The 26,279-nt window shown below is 41.2% G+C and overlaps 1 protein-coding gene and 1 long non-coding RNA gene across 6 annotated transcripts in view; one reads left to right on the top strand and one right to left on the bottom strand.

Annotated features, from left to right (window-relative positions):
- GRK4 (G protein-coupled receptor kinase 4) overlaps positions 1–26,279 on the top strand; it is an 82,741-nt gene that overhangs the window by 11,977 nt on the left and 44,485 nt on the right. For 3 of the 4 annotated variants that reach the window (XM_073342660.2, XM_073342658.2, XM_073342663.2), the window contains exons 2-5: positions 10,742–10,837; positions 12,711–12,823; positions 22,002–22,079; positions 25,500–25,600. In XM_073342660.2, coding sequence (XP_073198761.2) covers positions 10,742–10,837; positions 12,711–12,823; positions 22,002–22,079; positions 25,500–25,600 — 388 coding nt within the window. Of the gene's footprint in view, positions 1–6,367; positions 6,503–10,741; positions 10,838–12,710; positions 12,824–22,001; positions 22,080–25,499; positions 25,601–26,279 lie in introns of those variants that run through there. The other variant, XM_073342661.2, reaches the window with a different exon arrangement.
- The window catches only part of LOC140910802 (uncharacterized), a 64,082-nt gene continuing 50,386 nt past the window's right edge, over positions 12,584–26,279 (bottom strand). For both annotated transcript variants that reach the window (XR_012158739.2, XR_012158738.2), the window contains exon 7: positions 12,584–15,968. This is a non-coding gene — a long non-coding RNA (uncharacterized LOC140910802). The remainder of the gene's footprint in view (positions 15,969–26,279) is intronic.

Below are 26,279 nucleotides of genomic sequence, written 5' to 3'. Positions count from 1 at the left end.
ATGAGGGGCTTGGGGTGTGGGAGGGGCTCAGGGCTGGGGCAGAGGGTTGGGGTGAGGGCTGTGGGGTGGGGCCAGGGATGAGGGCTTAGGGTGCAGGAGGGGGCTCTGGGTTGCGGGGGCTCAGGGCTGGGGCAAGGGGTTGGGGTGCAGGAGGGGGTCAGGGCTCTGAGTTGGCTTTGCAGGCTCTGGGGTGGGGATGAGAATGCGGTGTTTGGAGTACCGGAAGGGGCTCAGGGCTGGGGCAGGGGATTGGGGCGTAGGGTTGCAGCATAGTTTTACCTCGGGTGGCTCCTGGTCAGTGGCGCAGTGGGGGTGCTAAGGCAGGCTTCCTGCCTGTCCTGGCACTGTGGACCATGCTGTGCCCTGGAAGCAGCCAGTAGCAGGTCCGTCTCCTAGGCGGAAGTACGCAAGCGGCTCCACACAGCTCTTGTCTGCAGGCATCGCCCCCCCGCACACACAAAAAAAGCGCGAAATGATTGTCTGCCATTGCTTTCACAGAGGAAGGGGCGACTGATGACATGTACCCAAAACCATCTGCGACAATGTTTTTGCCCCATCAGGCATTGGGAGCTTAACCCAGAATTCCAATAGGAGGCGGAGACTGCTGGAACTGTGGCATAGCTACCCACAGTGCAACGCTCTGAAAGTCGATGCTAGCCACGGTACTGTGGATGCACTCCACCGACTTAATGTGCTTAGTGGGGGGACACACAATCGACTGTATAAAATTGCTTGTATAAAAGTCGACTTCTGTAAATTGGACCTAATTTTGTAGTGTAGACATACCTTTAGAGACTAATAAATTTATTTGGGCATACGCTTTCGTGGGCTAAAACCCACTTCATCAGATGCATGGAGTGGAAAATACAGTAGGAAGATATATATACACAGTACATGAAAAGATGGGAGTTGCCTTACCAACTGGGGGGTAAGTTCTAAGGAGACAATTCAATTAAAGTGAGCTATTTTCAACAGGAGGAAAAATCTCTTTTGTAGTGGTAATCAGGGCGGCCCATTTCAAACAGTTGACAAGAAAGTGTGAGTAACAGTAGGGGGAAATTAGCATGGTGAAATTCGTTTTTAGTTTTTGAAGTGACCCATCCACTCCCAGTCTTTATTCAGGCCTAATTTGATGGTGTCCAGTTTGGAAATTAATTCCAGTTCTGCAGTTTCTCGTTGGAGTCTATTTTTGAAGTTTTTTTGTTGAAGAGTTGCCTCTTTCAAATCTGTTGTTGAGTGTCCACGGAGGATGAAGTGTTCTCTGACTGTTTTTTGAATGTTATAATTCTTGATGTCTGATTTGTGTCCATTTATTCTTTTGCGTAGAGAAAAATACGTACATGGCAGAGGGGCATTGCTGGCACATGATGGCATATATCACATCCATAGATGTGCAGGTGAATGAGTCCCTCATGGTGTGGCAGATGTGGTTAGGTCCTATTATGGTGTGCCTTGAATAGATATGTGGACAGAGTTGGCAACAGGGTTTGTTGCAGGGATAGGTTCCTAGGTTAGTGTTTTTGTTGTGTGATGTGTAGTTGCTGGTGAGTATTTGCTTCAGGTTGGGGGGCTGCCTGTATGCAATGACTGGCCTGTCTCCCAAGGTCTGTGAGAGTGAGGGATTGTTCTTCAGGATAGGTTGTAGATCCTTGATGATGTGCTGGAGAGGTTTTAGTTGGGGACTGAAGGTGATGGCTAGTGGTGTTCTGTTTTCTTTGTTGGGCCTGTCCTGTGGTAGGTGACTTCTCGGAACCCTTCTGGCTCTGTCAATCTGTTTCTTCACTTCAGCAGGTGGGTATTGTAGTTTTAAGAACGCTTGATAGAGATCCTGTAGGTGTTTGTCTCTCTCTGAGGGATTGGAACAAATGCGGTTGTATCTTTGACCTTGGCTGTAGACAATTAATCATGTGATGTAGTCTGGATGAAAGCTGGAGGCATGTAGGTAAGTATAGTGATCAGTAGGTTTCCAGTTTAGGGTGGTGTTTATGTGACCATCACTTATTTGCACTGTAGTGTCCAGGAAGTGGATCTCTTGTGTGGACTGGTCCAGGCTGAGGTTGATGGTGGGGTGGAAATTGTTGACATCCTGGTGGACTTCCTCAAGGGCCTCTTTCCCATGGATGATGAGGATGATGAAGATGTCATCAATATAGCGCAAGTAGAGTAGGGGCGTTAGGGGACGAGAGCTGAGGAAGCGTTGTTCTAAGTCAGCCATTAAATGTTGGCATGCTGTGGGGCCATGTGGGTACCCAAAGTGCTGTGTATTACTATATACTCTTGGGTTTGAGCCTGTAAATCATGTACTATGCAAGTTTATGGCTGATGGAGGGGAATTGTAACTCTGTATCTGTGTTCTCCTTATATCTCCTGTCACTGAACTTTTTCAAAAATGATGAAGACCAAGCCTTCGATCACATTCAGATAAAGGCACGTAGTGTGTTTTTGATACAGTTGTGTGCTTTCAGAGCTCTGCTGGGTGGGGCTGACTTGGCTTTCTCATCTAATGTTATCTGATTGTTTGGCTTTTGGAGTTAGTTGTGCAAGTATTTCTGTGGAAGCAAACATGAACCCATAGTATTGCACTTCCTGAGTGCTCTTGAACCATAGAGTTCAAGTATTTTTCAAAGGTGGATAGGATCTTTATCTGCAATATACAGGTGGCGAAACTAAGAGAGAAATAGATATTGTGACTTGCCCAAAGTCTTCTAGTGCTGTAATCCAGGGGTGGCCAACCTGTGGCTCCTGAGCTGCATGTGACTCTTCATAGGTTAATCTGTGGCTCCTTACCTAGGCAGTGATTCTGGGGCTGGAGCTATAGATGCTAACTTTCCAATGTGCTGAAGGGTGCTCGCTGTTCAACCCCCTGCTCTGCCCCAAGCCCTGCCCCTACTCTGCCCCTTCCCCTGAGCCTGCAATGCCCTCACTCCTCTCCCCTCCCTCCCCTTAGCCTCCTGCGCACGTGAAACAGCTGATTGTGGGGGGAGTAGGCGCTGATTGGTAGGGGCTGCCCGCAGGTGGGAGGTGCTGGGGGTTGGGAAGTGGATGTGGAGCTGCTGACGTATTACTGTGGCTCTTTGGCAATGTACATTGGTAAATTCTGGCACCTTCTCAGGCTTAGGTTGGCCACCCCTGCGCTAGTCACTGGATCCTATCGCATAGATCTTATGGATTTACTTAGGAGCATCTTACCATTACTTTGCTAATAAAGACTTTGATCATATAGTACAGAGTCCAATTTCTTTACTTCTGCCTATCACCAGAAAGACAAGGAGTAGTGTAATCACTGAAATAAATGCACATTAATGTGACCACCTTCTGGCTGACTATATAGAGGAAAATCATCTGCTGCTTTGAAAAATATGCTCAGCTTCCTAAACTTTATTTCCAAACAAGATTTCTTCATTGTCACATATAAGACTTCTTTGCAACAAACATCTTTGTTTTTTCACTGAGGACTCATATAAGGTAGGCAAAAAAACCAGCCATCTTTTCTTCAAAAAATGATTAGTTGAATGTTTAAAAAAACAGCTGGAAACATTTAATGTATCATGCCTTGATAACTCAAAAATGATCTAATGCAAGGGTGGGCAAACTGTGGCCCGGGGGCCGCATCTGGCCCTCCAGATGTTTTAATCCAGCTTTCAAGCTCCAGCTGGGGAGTAGGATTGGGGGCTTGCCCACTCCATGCAGCTTCTGGAAGCCGTGGCATGTCCCCCCTCCAGCTCCTATGCATGGGGGCAGTCAAGGGGCTCTGCACACTGCCCCCACCCTAAGTGGCACCCCCACAGCTCCCATTGGCTGGGAACCACAGCCAATGGGAGCTGCAGGGGCAACACCTGCGGACAGGGCAGCGCACAGAGCTGCCTGGCTGCGCCTCTGTGTAGGAGCCGGAGGGGGGACATGCCACTGCTTCTGGGAGCTGCTTGAGTTAAACACCGCCCAGAGCTTGCACCCTGACCCCCTCCTGCACCCTGACCCCCCGCCCCAGCCCTGATCCCCCTCCCGCCTTCGGTTCCAACCCAAAGCACCCTCCTGTACCCACAACCCTTCAGCCCCAGCCGGAGCCCTCACCCCCCCTGCGACAACCCAACCCACTGCCCCAGCCTGGAGCCCCCTCCTGCACCCTGAACTCCTCATTTTTGGCCCCACCCCAGAGTCTGCACCCCCCTCTCTGCCTCTTTACGCTGAAAGTAAACATGAGAAATTTCATCCCAAGGGGTAATGTTTTTTGGGAAACTCTTAAGTGCTTGAAAACTTGTTCTTATTAAAGTGCCTTTTCAGTCATAACCATAGTGTCATTCTCACAACAGTTTCTCCCCTCTTTCCCCCCCATATGAAGGTGTATCACTTGCTGTTGGAGACCTATCTAGCCCATAGATACATCTGAGGGAGGCTAAACTAGTGGCTAATTAGAACAGAAGAATGGACATATTGGGTCAAACCAATGGTCCATGTAGCCCAGTATCCTGTCTTCTGACAGTGGCCAATGACAGGTGCTTCTGAGGCAATGAAAAGAACAGGGCAACTATTGAGTGAACAATTCCCCTGTCATCCAGTCTCAGCTTGTAGCAGTTGGAGGTTTAGGGGGAGACAGAGTGTGGGGTTGCGTCCCTGACCGTCTTGGTTAATAGCCATTGATGGACCTATCTTCCATGAATTTCTCATTCTTTTTTTAACCCAGTTATACTCTTCGCCTTCACAACATCCCTGGCAAATGCATTCCACGGGTTAATGGTATGATGTGTGGAATACTTCCACATGTTTGTTTTAAAACTGCTGCCTATTAATTTCCTTGGGTGACCTCTGGTTTGTGTTTTGTGTGAAGGGGTGAATAACACTTCCTTATCACTTTCTCCACTTCCTACTTCTGATATATTGAAAAAGTTTTGCTGTTAGTTTTTGTGTCCTTAGCTGGTTGGTCTTCATATTCTTTCCTGGCCTGCCTTTTTATACTTGACTTGCTAGAGTTTATGATCTTCTCTATTTTCCTCACTAGGATTTGACTTCCAATTTTTAAAGGATGCCTTTTTGCCTCTAACCATTTCTTTACTCTGTTTTGCCATTATGGCTTTTTTTTGTGGTCCTCTGACTCTGTGTATGCTTGTGTGTGTGGTGCTGGGTGGTTTTTTTTTTTTTTCTTTTTGTGTGTGTGTGTGTGTGGTTTTTGTTTCATTGGGGCATACATAAGAACTGCCATACTGTGTCAGACCAAAGGTCCATCTAGTCCGGTATGCCGTCTTTTGACAGTGGCCAGTGCCAGGTGCTCCAGAGGGAATGAACAGAACAGGTTATCATGAAGTGATCCATTCACTGTCGCTCATTCCCAGCTTCTGGAAAACTGAGTCGGGGGACACCATCCCTGTCCATCCTGGCTAATAGCCATTAATGGACCTATCTTCCATGAATTTATCTAGTTTTTTTTTGAACACTGTTATAGTCTTGGCCTTCACAACATCCTCTGGCAAAGAGTTCCACAGGTTGACTGCGTTGTGTGAAAAAATACTTCCTTTTGTTCATTTTAAATCTGCTGCCAATTAATTTCATTTGGTGACCCCTAGTTCTTGTGTTATGAGAAGGAGTAAATAACACTTCCTTATTTAATTTCTCCACAGCAGTCATGATTTTATAGACCTCAATCATATCCCCCCTTTGTTGTCTCTTTTCCAAGCTGAAAAGTCCCAGTCTTATTAATCTCTTCTCATATAGTAGCCATTCCATACCCCTAATAATTTTTGTTGCCCTTTTCTGAACCTTTTCCAAGTCCAATATATCTTTTTTGAGATGCGGCTACCACATCTGCATGCAGTATTCAAGATATGGGCATACCATGGATTTATATAGAGGCAATATGATATTTTCTGTCTTATCTATCCCTTTCTTAATGATTTCCAACATTCTGTTTATTTTTTTGACTGCCACTGCACATTGAGTGGATGTTTTCAGAGAACTAACCACGATGACTCCAACATCTTTCTTGAGTGGTGACAGCCAATTTAGACCCCATCATTGTATATGTATAGTTGGGATTATGTTTTCCAATGTGCATTACTTTGCATTTATCAACATTGAATTTCATCTCCTATTTTGTTGCCCTGACACCTAGCTTTGAGAGATCCTTTTGTAGTTCTTCGCAGACTGCCTCAGACTTAACTATCTTGAGTAGTTTTGTATCATCTGCAAATTTTGTCACTTCACTGTTTACCCCTTTTTCCAGATCATTTATGAATATGTTGAATAGGACTGGTCCCAGTATAGAGCCCAAGGGGACACCACTATTTACCTCTCTCCATTCTGAAAACTGACCATTTATTTCCTATCTTTTAACTAGTTACCGATCCATGAGAGGACCTTCCCTCTTATCCCATGACAGCTTACTTTGCTGAAGAAGCTTTGGTGAGGGACCTTGTCAAGGCTTTCTGAAAATCTAAGTACTCGATAGCCACTGGATGACCCTTGTCCACATGCTTGTTGACCCACCCCCTCAAAGAATTCTAGTAGACTGGTGAGGCACAATTTCCCTTTACACAAACGATGTTGACTTTTCCCCAACAAATTATGTTCATCTATATGTCTGACAATTTTGTTCTTTACTGTTGTTTCAACCAGTTTGCCCAATACTGAAGTCAGGTTTACCGGCCTGTAATTGCGGGATTACCTCTGGAGCCCTTTTAAAAAAATTGGCGTCACGTTAGCTATCCTCCAGTCATTTTGGTGCAGAAGCTGATTTAAATGATAGGTTACAGACTACAGTTAGTAGTTATTCAATTTCACATTTGAGTTCCTTCAGAACTTCTGGGTGAATACCATCTGGTCCTAGTGACTTATTACTGTTTAGTTTATCAATTTGTTCCAAAATCTCCTCTGACACTTCAATCTGGGACAGTTCCTCAGATGTGTCACCTAAAAGAATGGCTCAGGTTTGGGAATCTCCCTCATATCCTCAGTTGTGAAGACCAATGCAATTTCATTTCATTTGGGTCTCTAAGATATTTTTAAATAGTCTCCATACTATTGCAGGCATTTCACCGTTGTGACTGTTCCTTTTAATTTCCATTTAACCAGCTTTCTCATATTTGTGTGGTTTCCCTTTTTGAAGTTAAATGCTACTGTGATGGGCTTCTTTGGAATTTTTTGCCCCTACAAAGATGTTAAATTCAATTACATTACAGGTGAACTGCTCAGTAACAGCGATCATAGTCACCTCTTGTACCAGATCCTGTGCTACACTTAGGACTAGATCAAGAATGGCCTCTCTCCTTGTGGGTTGCAGGCAAAGCTTCTCCAAGAAGCTGTCACTTATTGTGTCTAGAAACCTTATTTCTGCATTCCATCCTGAGATGACACACATCCAGTTAATATGGGGTTATTTTGAAATCCTCCATTAGAGTGGCTACAAAGGCAGAAAATGCAATAATAATCTTGAGCATTTCACAGTCTCTGTCACAGTACTGGTCGTATCTGCAGTAGAATATTTCTACTGCTATCCTCTTATTGTTCAGGCATGGAATTTCTATCTGTAGAAATTCTGTGGTACTGTTGGATTCACTGAAGATGTTTTACTTATTTGACTCTGCTTTCTTTCACATATGGTGCCACTCTGTCATTCCTGTGTATTTTGTATCCTGGTATTACCATGCACCATTAATTATCCTCATTCCACCAAGTTTCCTTAATGCCTATTCTATCAATGTTCTCATTTAATGCCAGGCATTCTAGTTCGCCCATCTTAGTATTTAGACTCTGTATATAAGCACTTGCACATTTTGTCAGTATTCAGTTGCTTCCTTCATGTGTTATGTTTAACTAGGACTCTCTTACATTTGAAGCCTGTTGCTCAGCCATAAAGCAGAGATTTCAGAACCTGTCAGTTTCATCATTTCTGTTTGGCAAAGCAGAGCACATGTCTTTCTATAAGAATTTATCTGAAGCACCTCTCAGTGAGATTTCAGGGCAGGAGCTCTGGAATCAATAGATATTGTCACACACCATAATCATTGCAGCCTCAGTTATAGCTGGTTTTGAATTGCTACAGAAGTGTAACAAGATGCACAATAAGATGAGTCTTCAGCTGAAAAGTAAATTACTCTCCTGCACAATTTTTAACAGAAACAGCGTATTTAAGAGAGTTGTTTTTAAAAAATAAAACCAAAAAACCTTGTTGGATCCTCTGTTGATGCATTCGGCATTCTCAACACTGGATAGCCTGACTTGTTCTTTTCATGTTATTATAGATATGTTCCTAATTATAATAGGAACCAGAGCACATAGAACCAGGCTGGTTGCAGTGAATCAAATAAGCTGTTGACTGTAGTATATCATGAACAAGATATTCAACTTTATAAAAGAGGATGAATGTGACTGGATGGTGATCTTTAAAAAATTCCCTTTTTTGTAAACTGAGGAACAAAGGACTTACAAATTTCTCACAATATTTGGGGCAAAGTACCAGTAGGCATTCTTGATTATTTACCAGTATTGAGGCCTGAACTACGGTGATCAGTGCAATGGTCTTATTGGTCTTCTTTTTGCGGATACAGACTAACACTGCTGCTACTCTGAAACCTTACTTTTTTGTGTCTTTAGAAGCTGGTTTATTTAGCATACGTCCTAGATCAGAAGTTTTCTGCAACAAAATGTTGCAGTCACAAAGCATGTCTCCTCCCCATTTGCTATAGTTGGACAGTGTGCCATCAAACACACTAACTGGGTTGTTTGATACCTCATACAACATTGCCTGTTCAAAACTGCAATTGCAGTATCTTTGTTTTGTCAGTCCCACTTTAGAAAATTAACAATAGAATGCCAACAGAGAACTAGTTCAGCAGGACCCAAGACCAACGGGGCATTTGGGAACCTAGCGCATGCATGGCTGTTAGGGTTCCTAGACATGTTACTATACATAGTCTTGCCCCACTTGGCCCTTTTTTCTTCAAAGTTGACCTCCCCTGGATTCACAGGCCCCCCACTTCTCCCACTAGAGATGGGTCTCTTTCAAAGATCAGATTACACAGACAGACAGACATGTTAAACTTTTTTTACTGGAGCATTGAAGATATCCTCCTAAACTGGGATGGTTGGTAGGGAAGATACTTGTAAATATTGCACCTTTTTGTGGTGAATTTTGAGGCTGGGCAGAGCTAGAGAAAAACAGAACACTGCGGTAAATCTAATGCATCCTGTAACTGTGTTGTGCGCAGCTACCCTTCCTGTCTCCTCCCAAGTGTGGTTAATGGTATCTTGTGATATTTTCATTGCTAAAGGATATGGCTTCGAAAATGTCTCACTGTCTGCTTCTGCTCTGTCATGCGGATACACATTTGTATTGGTTCAGTATGTAAAATTAAATGCTTTTTAAAAACCTCTGTGAAGCATGAAATTTAATATCTGTGAAATATTTTGATATACCTAAACTGATACATTTCATAACAATCTTTTAAAATGATCATATCTATTGATCACTCAGCCTCTCCACAAAATGTATACATATACACATCTTCACTGTGTTAAGAAAATAGACATCTTAAGGTCTAAGTGTAGAGAAGTTAAAATCTCTTATATTGTTACCTTCATCTTACAATAAGTGAATTAAATATACCTTCATGAGATAATTAATAAAGAAATCCTGTTTGTATCTATGAAACGTGAAAAACTACTCTTGATACAACAACAAAGTTGATAGCCTTCAAAAGGATCAGTTTCTACAGCGGTTAATTCTATCATGTTGGTTACCCTGTATATTATATAGTCTGTACGATAAAACATACAGTATGTATTTGTACAGTGGTGAACGAGATCCTGGTCCATGACTTGGGCCCCTGTGTGCTGTCATAATAGTGATAGTAGTAATGCTTATTCTTACATGGAAAATGGAATAGAAAAGGCTATTCATGTACAATTTTTTTTTTTAACATTGCAGTAAAACCTGAGTTTTGTGTGCTTAATTCCTTAACTTTAATGGTCATAATTTCTTGACTCCTTCAGTCTTGCATTGTTTCCTTATTCTGTAACTTTTTTGCTTCCTTTTTTTTAAAAAAAACAAAACAAAAATAAAACCAAAAACCATTTGGGAGGTAAAGGGAGCCAGATGCATTTGAGGACCCTTTGAAATTGCACCTTCAAGATGTTGATTGAACTCTGTATGGCATCAGAATATACATGTGGGATTATATTTACTTTAAAGATTAATGATAGAAACACACTTGTTAATATGATATTGAAATTGTGATGCTAATAAAGGAAGGAAATTCACTATAGACTTCTGGCCTATCCTAAACCTGCTGGATATACCTAGATATTTTCAGATTCTCCAAAGCTGTGAATTTTCTTATAAAATATGCACAGCTGGATAGATGGAAGTTTTTCTGATCTTGTGGGTGGGTCACAATCCTATGTCTAATTTTAAGAGTTAATTTGAATTATGGGTTCAGAAGGATGATGTTCTGCATGCAAGTACAAAGTGCCTGGATGCTAAACATTTTTGCACATTGTAGAAAATTGGAATACACCAGAGATATTAAAGACAATGAGGGAATTGTTATGAGACTCACATTTGCTTGTTTAAATCATCTTGCTTGCAGGAAAAAATAGTCCAATCCACTTGCAAAATATCTGGCACCTCTCTGTAGAAATGAGAATGACCCAAGATCACAATATATGCTCTGCAGAGGAAAGAGAGCATATTGTAGCATTGGACCGACCTGTAGACCACTCTTGTTTACATAGGGCTTTGTTTTCCTTTTAGGAGGGTGTGGCAAACGGAATGGACGCAGTAAGAAATGGAAGGAAATGCTAAAGTTACCACATCTCAGTTTCTGTGAAGATCTTAGACATTCAATCGGTAGGTGTGTGTGTGTGTGTGTGTATAATACACAAGTCTGATTTCTTGTGGGAGTATGTCATTATCCAATGAAGGTGTTTCTTCTTGCTTCTGAGTAGATATTTTGCTAGTTTGTAATCTTACCTCAAGTCCTCTAATTTAATTGAGAATTCTTGAGGGGAAACCAAACGTCACAGCTACTGTTGATTTGTGCCCAAGAAAACTGTTCCTGAAATCTCATTAACTTGTGATTTAAAGACATTGTTATGTTCTGGTTTAAATCACAAAAACGAAGCATCTTCATCAGAATGTTAAAATTGCAGATGCTAACGAGTTACTAGCAACAATGTTAGAGTGGCCTGTTCAAGGAAATCTGGGTATACTGCTGTGACTGTGACAACATGCCTTTCTGAAGCAATAACCTATAATTGCCTCAGATTGGATATTTCTTTTGTTTATGTTTTTAAAGCCTCTTTAAATCAGCTCTGAAGAACTGAAATTAAAATGTAAACCCCTTCAGTGGGAAACCTTTTGAACTGGAAAGCTTCTGTGTAAGCATCAAGCTACCATGAAAGTGCATTAATTCTTTCTTTGGACACAGATGTTGCAAATAAAACTATCAAGACAAAACTTCTTAATCAGCTTTGGCATCTGTAAGACAAACAGGAACTATCAGCTTTCTTTCCCCACCCACAAAATTTAACTATACTGTTTAATACTGTAATCCACATTTTCCCCCCCTCTTGTTCTGCTTTTGGTCTTTCTCTCTTTCCTTCTCTTGTCCTCCCTGCCTCCCTTTTCTCTCTTTGGTCTTTATTCCCTTGCCCACCAGAAAAACATACCAAACCCACTTTGGCAGGCTCCCAAATTCAAGATCCAGTTGTCCTTGGACATGCCTATTTAAAAAAACACACCCTTTTCCTTAATGTGCATCATTAGTGTGCATACACTCTGAAGGAAGGGTAGAGATGCTGATTTCGTATTTGTTCCAGGATGTTGGCCAACTGCTTGGTTTAGGAAGAAGCTTTCCGATGGACTTGTTGTTCATAATAGTTCATTATGGGGGTTTTTACACTTTCCTCCAAGCATTACTAAGAGTGTAAGACTGTTTTGACAGAGAAAATCTTTCTGTTCATTGATTGTACAGCACCTTGCACAATGGGGCCCTGGTCCATGGCTAGTGTTTCTAGCTGCTACAATAATACAAATAATTGTTGTTGATGATTTACTAATCCTATCTGATGTTGAATATATGGACCACAGGTATTTTGGTCAAATGATTATAGTGGAATTCAATAGGGAAGCTGATCCCACAGTACGTGGTCACATGAGTAGTGCTGTTTATGGTAATGAGACTCTTCATGTGAGTAAGGTCTACAGAATCAGCTTGCTTTTGTTTGCATTGTGGCTGGCACTCCACTATGTAATATACAGGACCTTAGTAAGTGTTTTTCCTTAATATATAGGCAACTAGCAGCTAATTTAATATAAAAGTGTTACACTATTTTGTGTGTGTGTGGTGGGATGTTGGAGGCAGCGGTGGTGGTAAGCAAGTCTCTGTCACTTTCCTTTGTGACCTTACAGGTGGTTTAGCCCTGCTCCTTTGACATGTTAATGATGATTGCATGAAATCTTGGTGGTCCTACCTGAATGGGAAGCTGCAATATAAATGCTCTAAATCAGTGTTTCTCAAACTTTTGTACTGGTGACCCCTTTTACATAGCAAGGCCCTGAGTGCGACCCCCTGCCCCTTATAAATTAAAAACACCGTTTTATATATTTATTTAACACCATTATAAATGCTGGAGGCAAAGCAGGGTTTGGGGTGGAGGCTGACAAGAACAGCACTCTGGCTTGTAATGATGTCATTTGTTTAATCTCTTCTTTTACCCAGAAAAAAACTATAACCAGCTCTGTGACAAGCAGCCAATAGGGAGACTTCTCTTCAGACAGTTCTGTGACACTAGGCCAGATCTGAAGACATGCATTGAATTCCTGGATGCGGTGGTAAGCAGTAGACTCTGCCAGAAGGCCTCCAGCCTTGTTCTTCTGAGGATTTAGGAACTGGTGCAAGTAGGGAATTTTTAAGTTTTATAAAATGTGCCTGCCACATTCTCTAGCTCCAAATGCATACTAATACCACAGCCATTAAAATGTAGCAAAACTTATTCAGTGTCAACTAAAGAGAGCTCAGCAAAAGAAACTCATTGCCCTTAAGGGCTACAACTTCTGAAAAAATCTGGAGTAAATTTGTACGTCTTGTAGTGTGCCTTAGAAGTCAATACATTTGGGCTCCATTGGGGGAAACCTTAATTATGAAAATGCTCTTCCTGTTTATGTACAGATCTAGGTTTCAGTATCTCACTTGATATCAGTTGAATTAGGTGCTCTCTGAAAGCTGATCAGCACTAAAAACTTACATTGACATATGCTTCTCTAAGGAGCGTGAAAAGTCCACACCTCTGAGAGACATATCTTAGCTGACCTAATCCCCAGCATAGACAGCGCTACGTCGATGGAAGAATTCTTCCGGTGACCTAGCTACTGCCTCTCAGGGAGATGGATTAACTGTGATAGGAGAATGCTTCCCATTGCTGTCGTGTCTACAGTTTAGCACTACAATTGCACAGCTGTATGTGTAGACATAGCCTAAAGGTAAGTCTACACTACAAACTTTTGCCGACCCCAGTTACCTTGACATAAAGCTTCCGCAGTTAGTATATTGCTGTGCGCACTTGTCTTCTTGCATTGGTACTGCATGTAGTCCCCAGGAATGATTGTGCTGATGCACAGTGCAATGCACCATGCCTAGGTAGCCCAGTGTTCAGCTCACTGTTCTCCAACACCGTGTCTTTCAGGAAGTTTTGGCAATGCATAGTGGAGCAGAAATGAGTCACACGGGGTGACTGGGACTGTGGGGGACAAGCTCCTATTATGCAACTTTCTCCACTGCATAATGTCATCTCTATCCTATAATTTTCATGCCTATTTTGAAAATCCCTCAAACCCATGTGGGACTTTTCACTCTCCACCATCACTGATAAAAGCAAGGAGCCTGCAGAGCTCTGAACTATTGCCATGAGTATTGCAAACACAGGACATTCAATTACTCTGGTATTTGCAGAGCTGCAAGAAGAGATGAGGGAACATGATAATTTCTTGAAGGGCAGATTGCTGTGGGACATAGCAAGAACCAATTCAAGATTGTTGGAGGCATTCATGGAGCAGCTGTAAATGATGGAGTGCCATTTCTGGGCCTGAGAAATGAGTACTGATTGGTGAGATTGTATTATAATGCAGGTTTGGGATGATAAGCAGTGGCTGCAGAACTTTTGGATGTGCAAGCCCACAGTCCTGGATCTGTATACTGAGTTTGCCCCAGAGCTGGAACACCAGAATGAGAGCTGTACTGACAGCTATTGTCGTTTACTTCTCCGCTGTGGAAACTTGCAATGCCAGGTTGCTACCGGTCAGTAGGAAGTCATTTTGGAGTTGCAAAATCCACTGTGGGGGGCCGTTGTGATGCAAGTGTGCAGGGCCATTAATCATCTCCTGCTATGTAGGATGGTGATTATTGGCAATGTGTGGGATATAGTGGATGGATTTGCAGCAGTGGGATTTCCAAACTGCGTGAAGCGATAGATGGCATGCATATTCCTATTTTGGCACCAGACCACGTTGCCACAAGAGTACAACAACAAAATGGCTACTTTTCTATGACTATTGAGAACTAGTGGATTTCTAGGGATGCTTCATCAACATCAAAGGTGGCTGGTCAAGCAAAGTGCATGACGCTTATATCTTTAAGAACACAGGACAGTTCAGAAAGCTACAAGCATGGACTTCCTTTCCCGACCGATAGATTACTGTTGGCGATGTTGAAATGCCAATAGTGATCTTGGGGGACCCAGTCTACCCCTTATTCCTCTAGCTCACGAAGCTGTATACTAGCACCTCAACAGCACCAAAGAAATATTCAACTGCTGGCTTAGCAGATGCAGAATGTTAAACATGCTTTTGATAGATTGAAGAGGTGCTGACGTTATTTACTCACAAGGTTGACTCGGATTGAGAAAAATCTCCCAACGGTTATAGCTGCTTGTTGTGTCCTGCATAATGTCCGTGAAGCAAAGGGGGGAAAGTTGCCATGAGGTTGAGGTGGAGTGGCTGTCCACTGAGTTTGAATAGGCACACAAGGGCTATTAGACATGCTCAACACAGAGCTATATGGCTCAGGGAGGCTTTGAAAGAACACTTTAACAGCGAGCCACAGTAATGTGTTGTGGTGTACTGTGCTGTATGTGGCCCTGCTGTTTGGGGGCCTGTTATGAATTGTGTGGTGCTTGAAGTACATCCTAAGCATATGACCTTGACAATGCACCTATTAATTTTGTGGTGCTTGGTGTACATTTATGATTATTACATGGTTCTGTCACTGATCCTATGAGTTCTCACATTGTACAGTAGCAAGAAAGTAAGTGGATTCGCTACTGCTAAGCATTCTGCAGCATATGTTGAGAACTAATGCCATGAATTATTTCCCAAACAATAGAATTTCATTGAGTAACATAAACACTTAAAAAAAAATTCGGTGCAAGTTAAAAGCAGATACTTTAGAACCTTCATAAATATATGGAACTGAAGTTAAAGAAGGGGAAGGAACATTCATATCCATTTTAGCTACACATACATAAACTGTGGCTCTCACAGGTCAGTATATGTAAAGCTGTGATTGTCCTTAGTGCTCCCCTGAGTGTAGTGGCAGGGGTAGGAATGTAGTGCCTGATCCCACATGGAAGGTTGAGGTGGGGTGTAGTGAGGTGCTATACTGGAGTTCTCCATGGACTGCAAAGGAATGCTAGCCCATGATTGCTGAACCTGTAAATCCACAAGAATCTGTAGCATCTGTATTTTCTGCCAAAGAAGCCCATTATGTCTTGTTGCATCTCCCTCTCATTTTTCTGCTGGTACTCCTGTCCACTCTTTCCTCCTTTCCTCCTCCATACAGTATTCATCCTCCAGGCGCTCTGGTCATGGTCTGATGCATCACTGACTTGCAGAATCTTGCCGACTAAGTCATCCCAAATCGTTCTCTTCTTCAGGCATTCCACAGGTGTGGAGGGGAAACTCCTCAAGGCCGCAATGGCAGCAGCTATGGATAAAACATACAGAGGTATCATTGTCGGTATAGTTGCTATGGAAAATGGAAGTTAAGTTTCAGAACTCCCTTCCCTTGTTCCCCTAAAGGTTTAAGCAAGACATGCTTATTGGCACTTCTACTTTGGAGTGCTTGTACTTGGTGCCACTAATAGCACTAACCATGGCGAGGATGGCCTGCCGCGGGTGAGGGAGCTGAGGTGGGAATTGCTCAGTTGCATGAAACTATGAGAACAGGGCAATGGCACTGAAAATGGGCGCCATTTTACACAGGCAGTGGTAATTTTAGCTGATGTCATTCCTGAGGGTAACAAAGGCACAGAGAACACAGCTGCTGCTGACATCCTGGGGCCTCTGAGTAGGTAACAGCATATTGTAATTGTGCCTGCCGAAGTTCTCCAACTGATGTGGAAAAGCCTCCTACTGAGGAGAAAGAAAGAAGGGTGCCATCTCTAGAAACCTTCGGGAGAGGATTGCAGTGTACCTCATGAAAGTTTCATCAAGATATCTCAGGAAGATTCAAGGGCCATCCCTGTGTACATAAAGAAACTGCTCCTCATGGCCACTGTGCTTAACTCTACAAGGGAGTGAAAAGTAGATAGCTACTCTACCTCTTTTAGTATGAGTAAATTAACAAAAAATCAATAGCTGTTTCCTGCTAAATTGTGGGGCACCATCACTAATGGGAAATAAATGTACATTTGTTTTCCTGAGGTTTCTTGCCTTGCATTGGGCTCACCCATGTTCAACTGCTGGGACTGACTGGGCTGTGGTAGAGCCTCAAACAGGTCTTGGATCAGAGCCCCTCACCCCCCATTGGTCACATGTCCTACATCCTCCTCCTCTATCTCCTCCTTGCTGTTCATGCCAGGGGCCTGTGACTCGGAGGTGTGTGTGTGGGGGGGAGGGGTGTCTGTAAGTATGGCATGCAGCTCTTTGTAAATGTGGCAGCTCTGCAGCTCGGCACCAGATCAATCGTTGGCCTCCCTGGCCTTCTGATATGCCTGCCATAGTTCCTTTGCTTTCAAGTGGCACTGCTGCTGATTGCTGTCATACCCTTCTCCTACATCCCGTGTGCAATCTGCTCATAGTTGTACATGTTTCTATGTCTGGTCCGTAGCTGTGCTCAGAACAGCCTTTTCTCCCTCCAGGCCGAGAGCCAATATCTCCTGTCTACTCCAGGCTGGAGCGCATCTGGAGCGTGTAGTTGGTACAGCCAGCTGTGCAGTTGCATACAACAATGGAGAGTTGCCAGTTGTGTTCATCTTGATGAACACTTAGAAAAGGAAAGGAGGACTTGTGGCACCTTAGAGACTAACAAATTTATCTGACGAAGTGAGCTGTAGCTCATGAAAGCTTATGCTCAAATACATTTGTTAGTCTCTAAGGTGCCACAAGTCCTCCTTTTCATTTTGCAGATACAGACTAACATGGCTGCTACTCTGAAACCTGCAATTAGGAAAGGGCATTTCAAGAAAATGCAGGCTTTTAAAGGGGGTGGGTTGGGCTTCCAGTCTCCGTGTCTCCTGTGCAGTGGAGTTCACAATTGTGACCAGAGTGGTCAGTGTTGGGCGTTGTAGGACAGCTGCTGGAGGACTGTTAGGGTTGACATAGGTAATGCAGTGTCTACATTGGGCTTGTTGACCTCAGTAGATTGACCATGGCTCAATGCTGCTTGGGGAGGTGGTGTTACTTTGTCTGTGTAATGGAGAACTTACATCGATGGGAGACAAATTTGAAGTGTAGACACATGGATTCAAGGCAGTTTGTGTTGACCTAACTTTGTAGTATAGACGATACCTAAGATAACAGGAACAAAACCAATTCCTAGAAACTAACACTTTAAGGCAGTGCTGTCTTTGCCACACATGTCATCCTTCATGTGAGACCCATGCTGCTAATTAAGCACTAGCCATTTTCAGCACTAGCTGTATCTTCTGAGTGGTCTCGAAGTATATTTGTATAGCTTTGTATATATTGTTCCTATTAAATTAGTCTGGATCTCACAAAGGCATGGATAGCTGTTGTGAGCCCCTGATCTGAGGAGAGAGTTGGCAATTTTTTCCCCCAGTCGAAAAGTGGTGGAGAGGAAGTATTCTTGAGACTTGCTGTTGCCAGATAAAACCAGAAGCATCTCAGAATCTAACATGACCCCCAAATTATGAATCTTACAGTCTAAGGGCTGTCATATCTTCTTAGTCAAAGGGGTCAGTTATGATATCTTCCATCTCTTCCAGGGATTGAGCTTCAGCCAGCTAACTCAAGTTCTTAAAACAGACAAAAGTAATGGTGTGAAGTAGACAAGCCAGTTTTCTTGTAGTCAAATAATGGCCTAATTTTCTATAAACTTTCTCCTTTGGCATATCATAATTACACAGAGTCCTGAGAACACAAGCTGTATCAAAGTTTTTCAGCATATGCTGTCCAGCATAGGATTTTAATTTTTCCTCATATTCAGGCAGGTACTACTTTTGAGACACAGAAATACAGTATAGAGTCAGGGAAGGAGGATCCTTGTTCAAAAAGAAAAAAAAAACTCTAAGAGCCTAATGCATCTCTCAATTTAGTGTATTCTCTGTTGTTATCCTAGGGACAACTTGATTTCTACAACATAAATATGTTGGGAGGATGAAATGGCAAGTACAAGGTAGTATTAAGCCATGCTACATAGTTTATGTATTGTTACAGTTTTAAGATGGATAATAGTCTGAAAAATCTTCAGGCAGTTGCAGGGGTGCTGGGACAGTTTTTACAGTGGGGATGCTGAGAGCCATTGAACCAAACTGTAAACCCTGCATATAATGGAAACCACTTCAAGCCAGGGGGTGCTACAGCATCCCTCGCACCCCTAGTTCCAGCACCTATGGCAGTTGTATGGCTTTAGAAAAGGAAGAGTTGAGAAAATGATTGAATAGGTTTTAGTCACCTCAAAAGTAGTCCTCACCTTACCATAAATCCATTCCAATATCCGGAGTGGGGGTTACTAAAGTGTGAAGAAATTGTACTTTGGGGTAGTGACTCAAACTTCCTTCTGAACTTTTTTGTTATGCAGAATATTTGAAATTAGATGACATTGAAGAAAGCTTTATTTAACTTCCTCTAAATTAAATGTAATGCTTGTCCCTGATTAGTGGAAATAAAATCATAAGGCTAAAAGTTTATATTATGTGACTAACTTCTTTGGCATAATATAAAAATGTTAAGATACCAAATATGTTGCTGTAGTTGATCAATCATTGCTGCAGAATTTATTTCCACTCTAGGTATTATTTTAATTTCATGCAAAAGTACTGACTTACTTGTTTAATGGTTGAACTTTTTTGAAGTGATCAAGATCAAAATATTCAAGCAGAAAAGCTATGTCTTGAGGATAATTTATTAGATTGTTAATGGGACTGGATTCCAGGGAGTCTGGATTTCCAGTCCTGCTTGTGCTGCTGATTGTGACTTTAGATAAGTCATTTAGAACCAAATTTTAAAAAATAGCTTATAATTTTGGGTGTCTTAATATTTGGGTGCTCAACTTGAGACACTGAAGATCCTGGTGTATATTTATTCCAGAGAAGTGTAGCGCCTGTACACACTGACTTCATTTGAAGTCATAGGTATTAGTGCTTCTGAAAATGAGCCACCTAGATATTTCAAGTTAAGTGCACACAATTCAAACTTCCTTTGAAAATGTGACCCTTAGAGATACCACTGAACATGAAATAACACTTGTTTGAAAATGTACCTGCTATAGTCATTAATAACACCTAAGCTTTCAGTAACTGTATTGTTAGCAATTTTTTTTCTTTCCATGTTTTACCTTGTGCTTTTTAACTGCATTTTATATGTAGTCTTGATGTTTCCCTCACTCATTCACTCAGTTTCTCTTTTGCTGAATAGACCCTCATAAATGTCAACAGGAGAGCAGAAAATTATTTCAGAGATATTCATTTAGATATTAATTTGTTTTTAAATTCAAGATCTACTATTTAGTGGGTGCTGTATCAGAAATCTGAATTCTCTATTGTTGTTGTAGCCATATCGGTCCCAAGATATTACCTCACCCACCTTGTCTCTTTAATACCTTTTATTGGACCAACTTTTGTTGGTGAGAGAGACGAGAAGTTGGTCCAATAAAAGATATTACCTCACGCGGCTTGTTTCTCTATCATTAGTCAGTTGAACAAGATTCTTGTTGTGTGTCCCTTTAACTTTTATCTTGAGAAGTCCGTCTCTGTGTACGGTAGGGATAATACCTTCTTGTCTTACATGGAGTGATACCAGTTATCTTTGAACTGATTAAGCTCTGTATTCATAGTTTGGGGGAGGAGAGGTTTAAATGTCAAAAAGGACCATTAGCTCCTCTAGTCTGACCTTCTGTATATCACATGCCATTACATTTCTCCAAGTTACTCCAGTAACTTGTTTGACTAAAGAATACCTTCCAGAAAGCTATCCAGTCTAGATTTGCAGACCTCAAAAGAAGGGGAATCTACAAGTTCCTTTGGTAGTTGGTTCCAAGGAGTAATCATACTCCTTTTTTATAAAATTGTGCCGAGTATCTAGCATCAACTTTCAGCTACTGGTTCTTGTTAGGCCTTTCTCTGCTAGATTAAAGACTCCTTTATTACCTAATATTTTCTCCCCATGAAGGTACTGTAATGAAGTCACTTCTTATCTTTTTTGATAAACCAAACAGATTGAGAGATTTAAGCTCCCCATGTGAAAGACATTTTCTCTAGCCCTTGAATCAATTTTTTGTGGCTCTTTTCTGTACTCTCTCTCTCCAATTTTTCCCCATCCTTTTAAAAATGGGGACACCAGAACTGCATGCATTATTCTAGTATGTGTCCTCAGTGCTGTATACAGAGGTAAAGTCACCTCCCTATGCCTACTCATTATTCTCCTGTTTATACATCCAAGGATTGTGGTAGCTCTTTTTGCCATAGCATCGCTCTGGGAGCTCATGTTCAATTGCTTGTCCATTGTCACCCCTAAATCTTTTTTTCAGAGTTATTGTTTTCCGGAATAGAGTCAACCATTCTGTAGGTATGTCCTATATATATATCTATATATATAGATTGGTTCCTATATGTGTGATCTTGCATTTGTCTGTATTAAAATACACTTTGTTTGAATGGAACTAATTTACTATGGAATCTTGATCACTTTGTATGATTGCCTTGTCCTAGCTAATATTTACCACTCCACCAATCTTTGTGTCAACCACAAATTTTATTGGCAGTGATTCTTATGTTTGCTTCTTGATTGCTGATCAAACATGTTGGGCCTAAGACCAATCTTGCAGAATCTCACTAGAAACATCTCCATTCAATGAGGTTGACGACTACCTTTTTAGATCCATCACTAAGCCAGTTTTTATTCCATTTAACATGTGCTTGGTTGATACTGCATAGTGCTAATTTTCCGTCAAAATGTTGTTGTGCAGTACTAAGTCAAATGCCTTACATAGTCTTATTATCTGTATGCAGTTACCTTTTATCAACCAAATTTGTAATCTCAAAAAGTGAAATCCGGTTGAAAACCTATTATCCATAAAACAGTGTTGACTGGTGTTGATTATAGTCCCATCCTTTAATTCTTTCTTAATTGAATCCCATATCAGCTTTTCCATTATTTTGCCCAGAAGTGATGTCAGACTAACCAGCCTAAGATTATGCATATCTTCCTCCTGCTGTGTAAGGCTTCCTATTATGTGAAATATAATTTCAGTGTAATTATGCATACTTCTAAGACACAGCTTCTGGGATTTTACAAATCAAATCTCCAGTTTCAGTATGTTTTAGGAAAGGTACAGTTTTGGCATACTTACCTTTTTATAAAATGGTGTGGATAATTATCCGTTTCAGTATGCATCCTAAAAAATCCCAAAATTCTTGAACTCCATAGATGAGAACATTTTATAATCCATAGGTGAGATGCCTCCCAATATTTGTGATAGAAATCACATGGCATCACAGTTACTATTGCAGTACTAGGTAACAATGGATCTAATTTAATTTTCATTCCTTTTCCCTAGGCCGAGTATGAAGTGTCTTCAGATGAAAAGCGTAAAGATTGTGGTCTGAAAGTTTTAGACGCATACTTCACTAACGGGGTAAATATATCCTGTTGCAAAATATTTTGTCAAACTGCATTGTAAGAGCTGACCAAATTAGAGCTCAAAACTGCAACAATTTCAGATGCTGTTTTCGTTTTCTATATACTAAGAAGTAAATCTCTTTCAAAATGAGAAACTCTAACAAAATTTTGCAAGTCATTCTGGAATGTGGACTAGCGCTTCCTTTCAAGATTGTTGTGAAACTTCATTAACTCAAGCACAAAGCCTGACTGCCCTCTACCATTATTTTTTCATTAGCACTATGACATTTAACGTTTCTCTATGTATGGTAATTTTTTTTTTTTTTTTTAGATCACTAGTCCTGGGCAAGCAGAATTTTGTGAGATTGGACTAAAACCCATTGACATCTAAATGTCAAAAAGTAGCTAAATTGCTGTTTTAGCATATTACTTTAAAGTAGTGTGGTTTAGAGACATGAGAATCATCAGAATGCAAGGAGCTCTTGAGTTCTAGATCTGGCTTTGCAGCTGACATGTTGTGTGGCCTTGAGAAATTAGGTCTAAATTTTCAAAAGTGTTTCAGGTTTTGTCTGCCCAGCTTCAGAAACATAGGAGTTGATTTTTCAGAAGATGCTGGGCACCCACAGCTCCTACTGAGTTTATTAATATCTGATTACTGCCCTGGTAAATTAGATCTGCCTAGAGATGTCCCCAGTAGAATTCAAGGAGTCTCTGTTCTTCTCCCTATTCTGTCTATTGGAAGTTCTGCCCGGGATATAACTTGCATCCTCTTTTCTCCCTATCCCCTCCAGTTGTTCTGGTTATGTTGAGGAAGCTTTATCTTAAGGAAGATCTGGATCTTGCAGGTGTCCTAAAAATGCTCAGGCTCTGGATTAGTCTCATCTTCTCTGGAAACTTATTTAACAGCTGGCATGGTCTTTAAACCAGTGAAAACTGGTCAGGCCTCTTAAGCCACTTAACCACCATGTCCCTAACTGGTTTTAAAATTTATTTAGCTGAAGTTATTTGTTTTTTAAACCAGTTAGAAAACTTCCTCTGATGAAGAGAGCAGTATTGGTTTCGAATCTGAAGGTGAAAGGCAATTTGGGTGAAAATGATCATGAAATGATAGATTTAATGAACTCTAAGGAGAGGAACGAATGAGAACAGCAGAATAAGCACAATGGACTTCAGAAAACATACTTTAACAAACTCAGAGCACTGGTAGGCAAGGTCCCATGGGAAGAAAATCTAAGGGATTAAGTAGATCAGGAAAGCTGGCAGTTTCTCAAAGAGAGAATATTGAAAGTACAACTGCAAACTATCCCAATTCAAAGAAAAGATAGGAAGAATAGTTAGAAGCCAATATGGCTGCATCAGGAACTCTTTAATAACCTGAAAGTGAAAAACTGTCTCACAAAAGTAGAAATATGGGTGAATTGCTAAGGAGTACAGAAAAAATGGCACAAGCATGAAGGGACAAAATCAGAAAAGCTAAGGCACAAAATGAGTTGTGCCTGGCAAGGGACATAAAAGGCCAATAAGAAGAGGTTCTTTAAATACATTAGGAATGAGAGAAAGATGAAGGAAAGTGTAGGTCCTCTGCTTAGCAGAAAAGGAGAGCTACAGATGATATCAAGAAGGCTGAGGTGTTTAATGCCTGTTTTGCTTCAGTCTTCGCTAAAAGGTTAATTGTGACCAGATGCATAACACAATTAATATTAACAACAAAGGGGAAGAAACCCAGCCAGATTAGGGAAAGATAAAGTTAAAGAATATTATTTAGATAAGTTAGATGTAGTCAAGTTGACAGGGCCTGATGAAATTCACCCTAGGGTACTTAGGAAACTAGCTGCAGCAGTCTTGTAACTCTTAGCAATTATCTTTGAGAACTTGTGGAGGATGGGTGAGGACTGGAGAAAGGCAAACACAGCACATCTCTTGTTCCCCTTTTTAAAGATGACTGGGGAATTATGGGCCAGTCAGCTTAACTTCAATTCCTGGAAAGATAGTGGAACAAATTATTAAACAATTCTCTACGTGCCTACAAAATGATAATAGGATAATAAGTAATAGCCAACATGAATTTGTCAAGAACAAATCATGCCAAACAAACCTGATAAGGTTACCGGCCTAGTGGATGGGGGGAAGCAGCAGGCGTAATATATATTGATTTTTGGTAAGGCCTTTGACACAGTCCAACATGACATACTCATAAGCAAACTGGGGAAATGAGGTCTGGATGAAATAAATATAAGGTGGGTGCAAAACTGGTTGAAAGACCATACTGTTCTGGCATCCTGTCTGTACTCAACTCATCTAAGCAGTGCCTCACTTTCTACACTGCTATTTGTACCTGTGCTCAAGGGCATGCCGTGTATGTACACTGCACACTGTTGTAAATATAGACATAGCCTTAAGAAACAAAAATCAAATGTGCAAATAGAAAATGGAGAATAATTGGCTGGGAGGTACAGTAAAAGCTGTTTTATCCGGCACTTCACCAACTAGAAAGCTCTCTGAACCAGTGTGACCGGATTTCCAGGGGAGCCAACTGAGGTCATTCAATTAGGATGAACTGCAAAGAATGAGGGTGCTCCAACCCTCACCGCACCCCCTCCTGCACCCGAACTCCCTCCCTTTTTGTTAACTGGCATTTTTCACTTACTGGCACCCCCCATTTCCCCAACATTCCAGATAAAACAGCTTTTACTGTAGTCTACTGAAAAAGATCAGGGGAGTATAGTGTATCACAAATAAAACATGAGCCAACAATGTGATGCAGCTGGGGAAAAAAAAAAACAACCTAATACCATGTATTAATAGGAGTGTCATGTGTAAGACATGGGTGGTAAATGTCCTGGCTATACTCAGCATTAGTGAGACCTTTGCTGGAATACTGTGTCCAGTTTTGGGTCCCACATGTTAGGAAGGATGTGGACAAATTGGAGATAGTCCAGAGCAACAAAAATGATATTATTAAAAACAAGTCTATGAGGAAAGGTTAAAAAAACTGGGCATATTTTACTCTTGAGGAAAGAAGACTGATTGGGGGACCTGATAAGCCTTCAAGTATTGTAAGGCCTGTTTATAAAGAGGATGGTGATCCATTGTTCTCCATGTCCACTGGAGACGGGCCAAGAAGCAATGGGCTTAATCTGTAGCAAAGGAGATATTAGGTTAGATATTAGGAAGAACTTTCTAATTATAAAGGCTAATTACCTACTGGGCTAGGTTACCAAAGGAGGTTGTGGAATCCCCATCAGTGAAGGTTTTTAAGAACCTGTTGGACAAAGACCTCAGGGATTGTCTATATATACTTGATCCTGCCTGGGTGCAGGGGGATGGACTAGTTGACCTCTGGAGGGTCCCTTAAAGCCCTACATTTTTATGATTCTTTATCTTTGTTAGATTACTAATTGTTTTTATTACTGTTTTTGGTTTGTATCATGTAAAGTCTGCAGCCCACTTACCAGAAATACCTCAGGATGCAGTGAATGAATGTAAAACAAGACTGGAGCAGAACCCTTGCAAAGATCTTTTTAATGACTGCACTAGGTACGTGATGAATGTTGACTAAAAATGTTGGCTAAAAGTACACTGAAAATTTGTATTTCCAGGGAGGTCACAGGGAAAGTTTAAAGGGACATATCAGATGAAATTCTGGTGAGGACACAACCAGCAATCTAGTGCTCTTTGTTTTCCTGTGTAGTGTATTCAGCACTCATGTTGCTCTTAGAATTGCTTTTGTGCTGTAACAGAAGTGAGATTATTACTGTGCCTTTGACTTTGATGGGAGTTGCACAAATGTGTCCAAAGACATAATCTGGGACACTAATACAATGCGAGAGCAGAATACATACAGACCAAAAACATATTTATCAAGCTAAAACTAGGTTTTTTGGTTTCTGGAAGTTCTGCAACTGTTGTTGTTTGCAGCCCCCTTTTAGTATTTATTGAGGATTCAGTAATGATTCCACTTTTAAAACTGATGAAATTCGCACTTAAAAACAGAGTTAAATCCCCTCTTTCGTTTTTTAAATTAGGAGTCATTTTTGGAGTCTCCATAATGACTTAGCACACTACGCTACCAGGCAAGTATTTTCACAAGTTCAAAAAGCTGAGTGTGGGAGAACTGTATATTTTTCCTCTTACAAGTCAGGATTTTAGATGTACAGAGACGTGTTGAGGGCAGTTTCCTTGTCTTGTTTTTAGACTGTGCTAGGAAATCCTTTAT

Source organism: Lepidochelys kempii, chromosome 4 (assembly GCF_965140285.1).
Source record: "Lepidochelys kempii isolate rLepKem1 chromosome 4, rLepKem1.hap1, whole genome shotgun sequence".
Taxonomy (NCBI): domain Eukaryota; kingdom Metazoa; phylum Chordata; order Testudines; family Cheloniidae; genus Lepidochelys; species Lepidochelys kempii.
The sequence above is the reverse complement of the archived record's forward strand: the minus strand, read 5'-3'. Positions and strand labels throughout refer to the sequence as shown.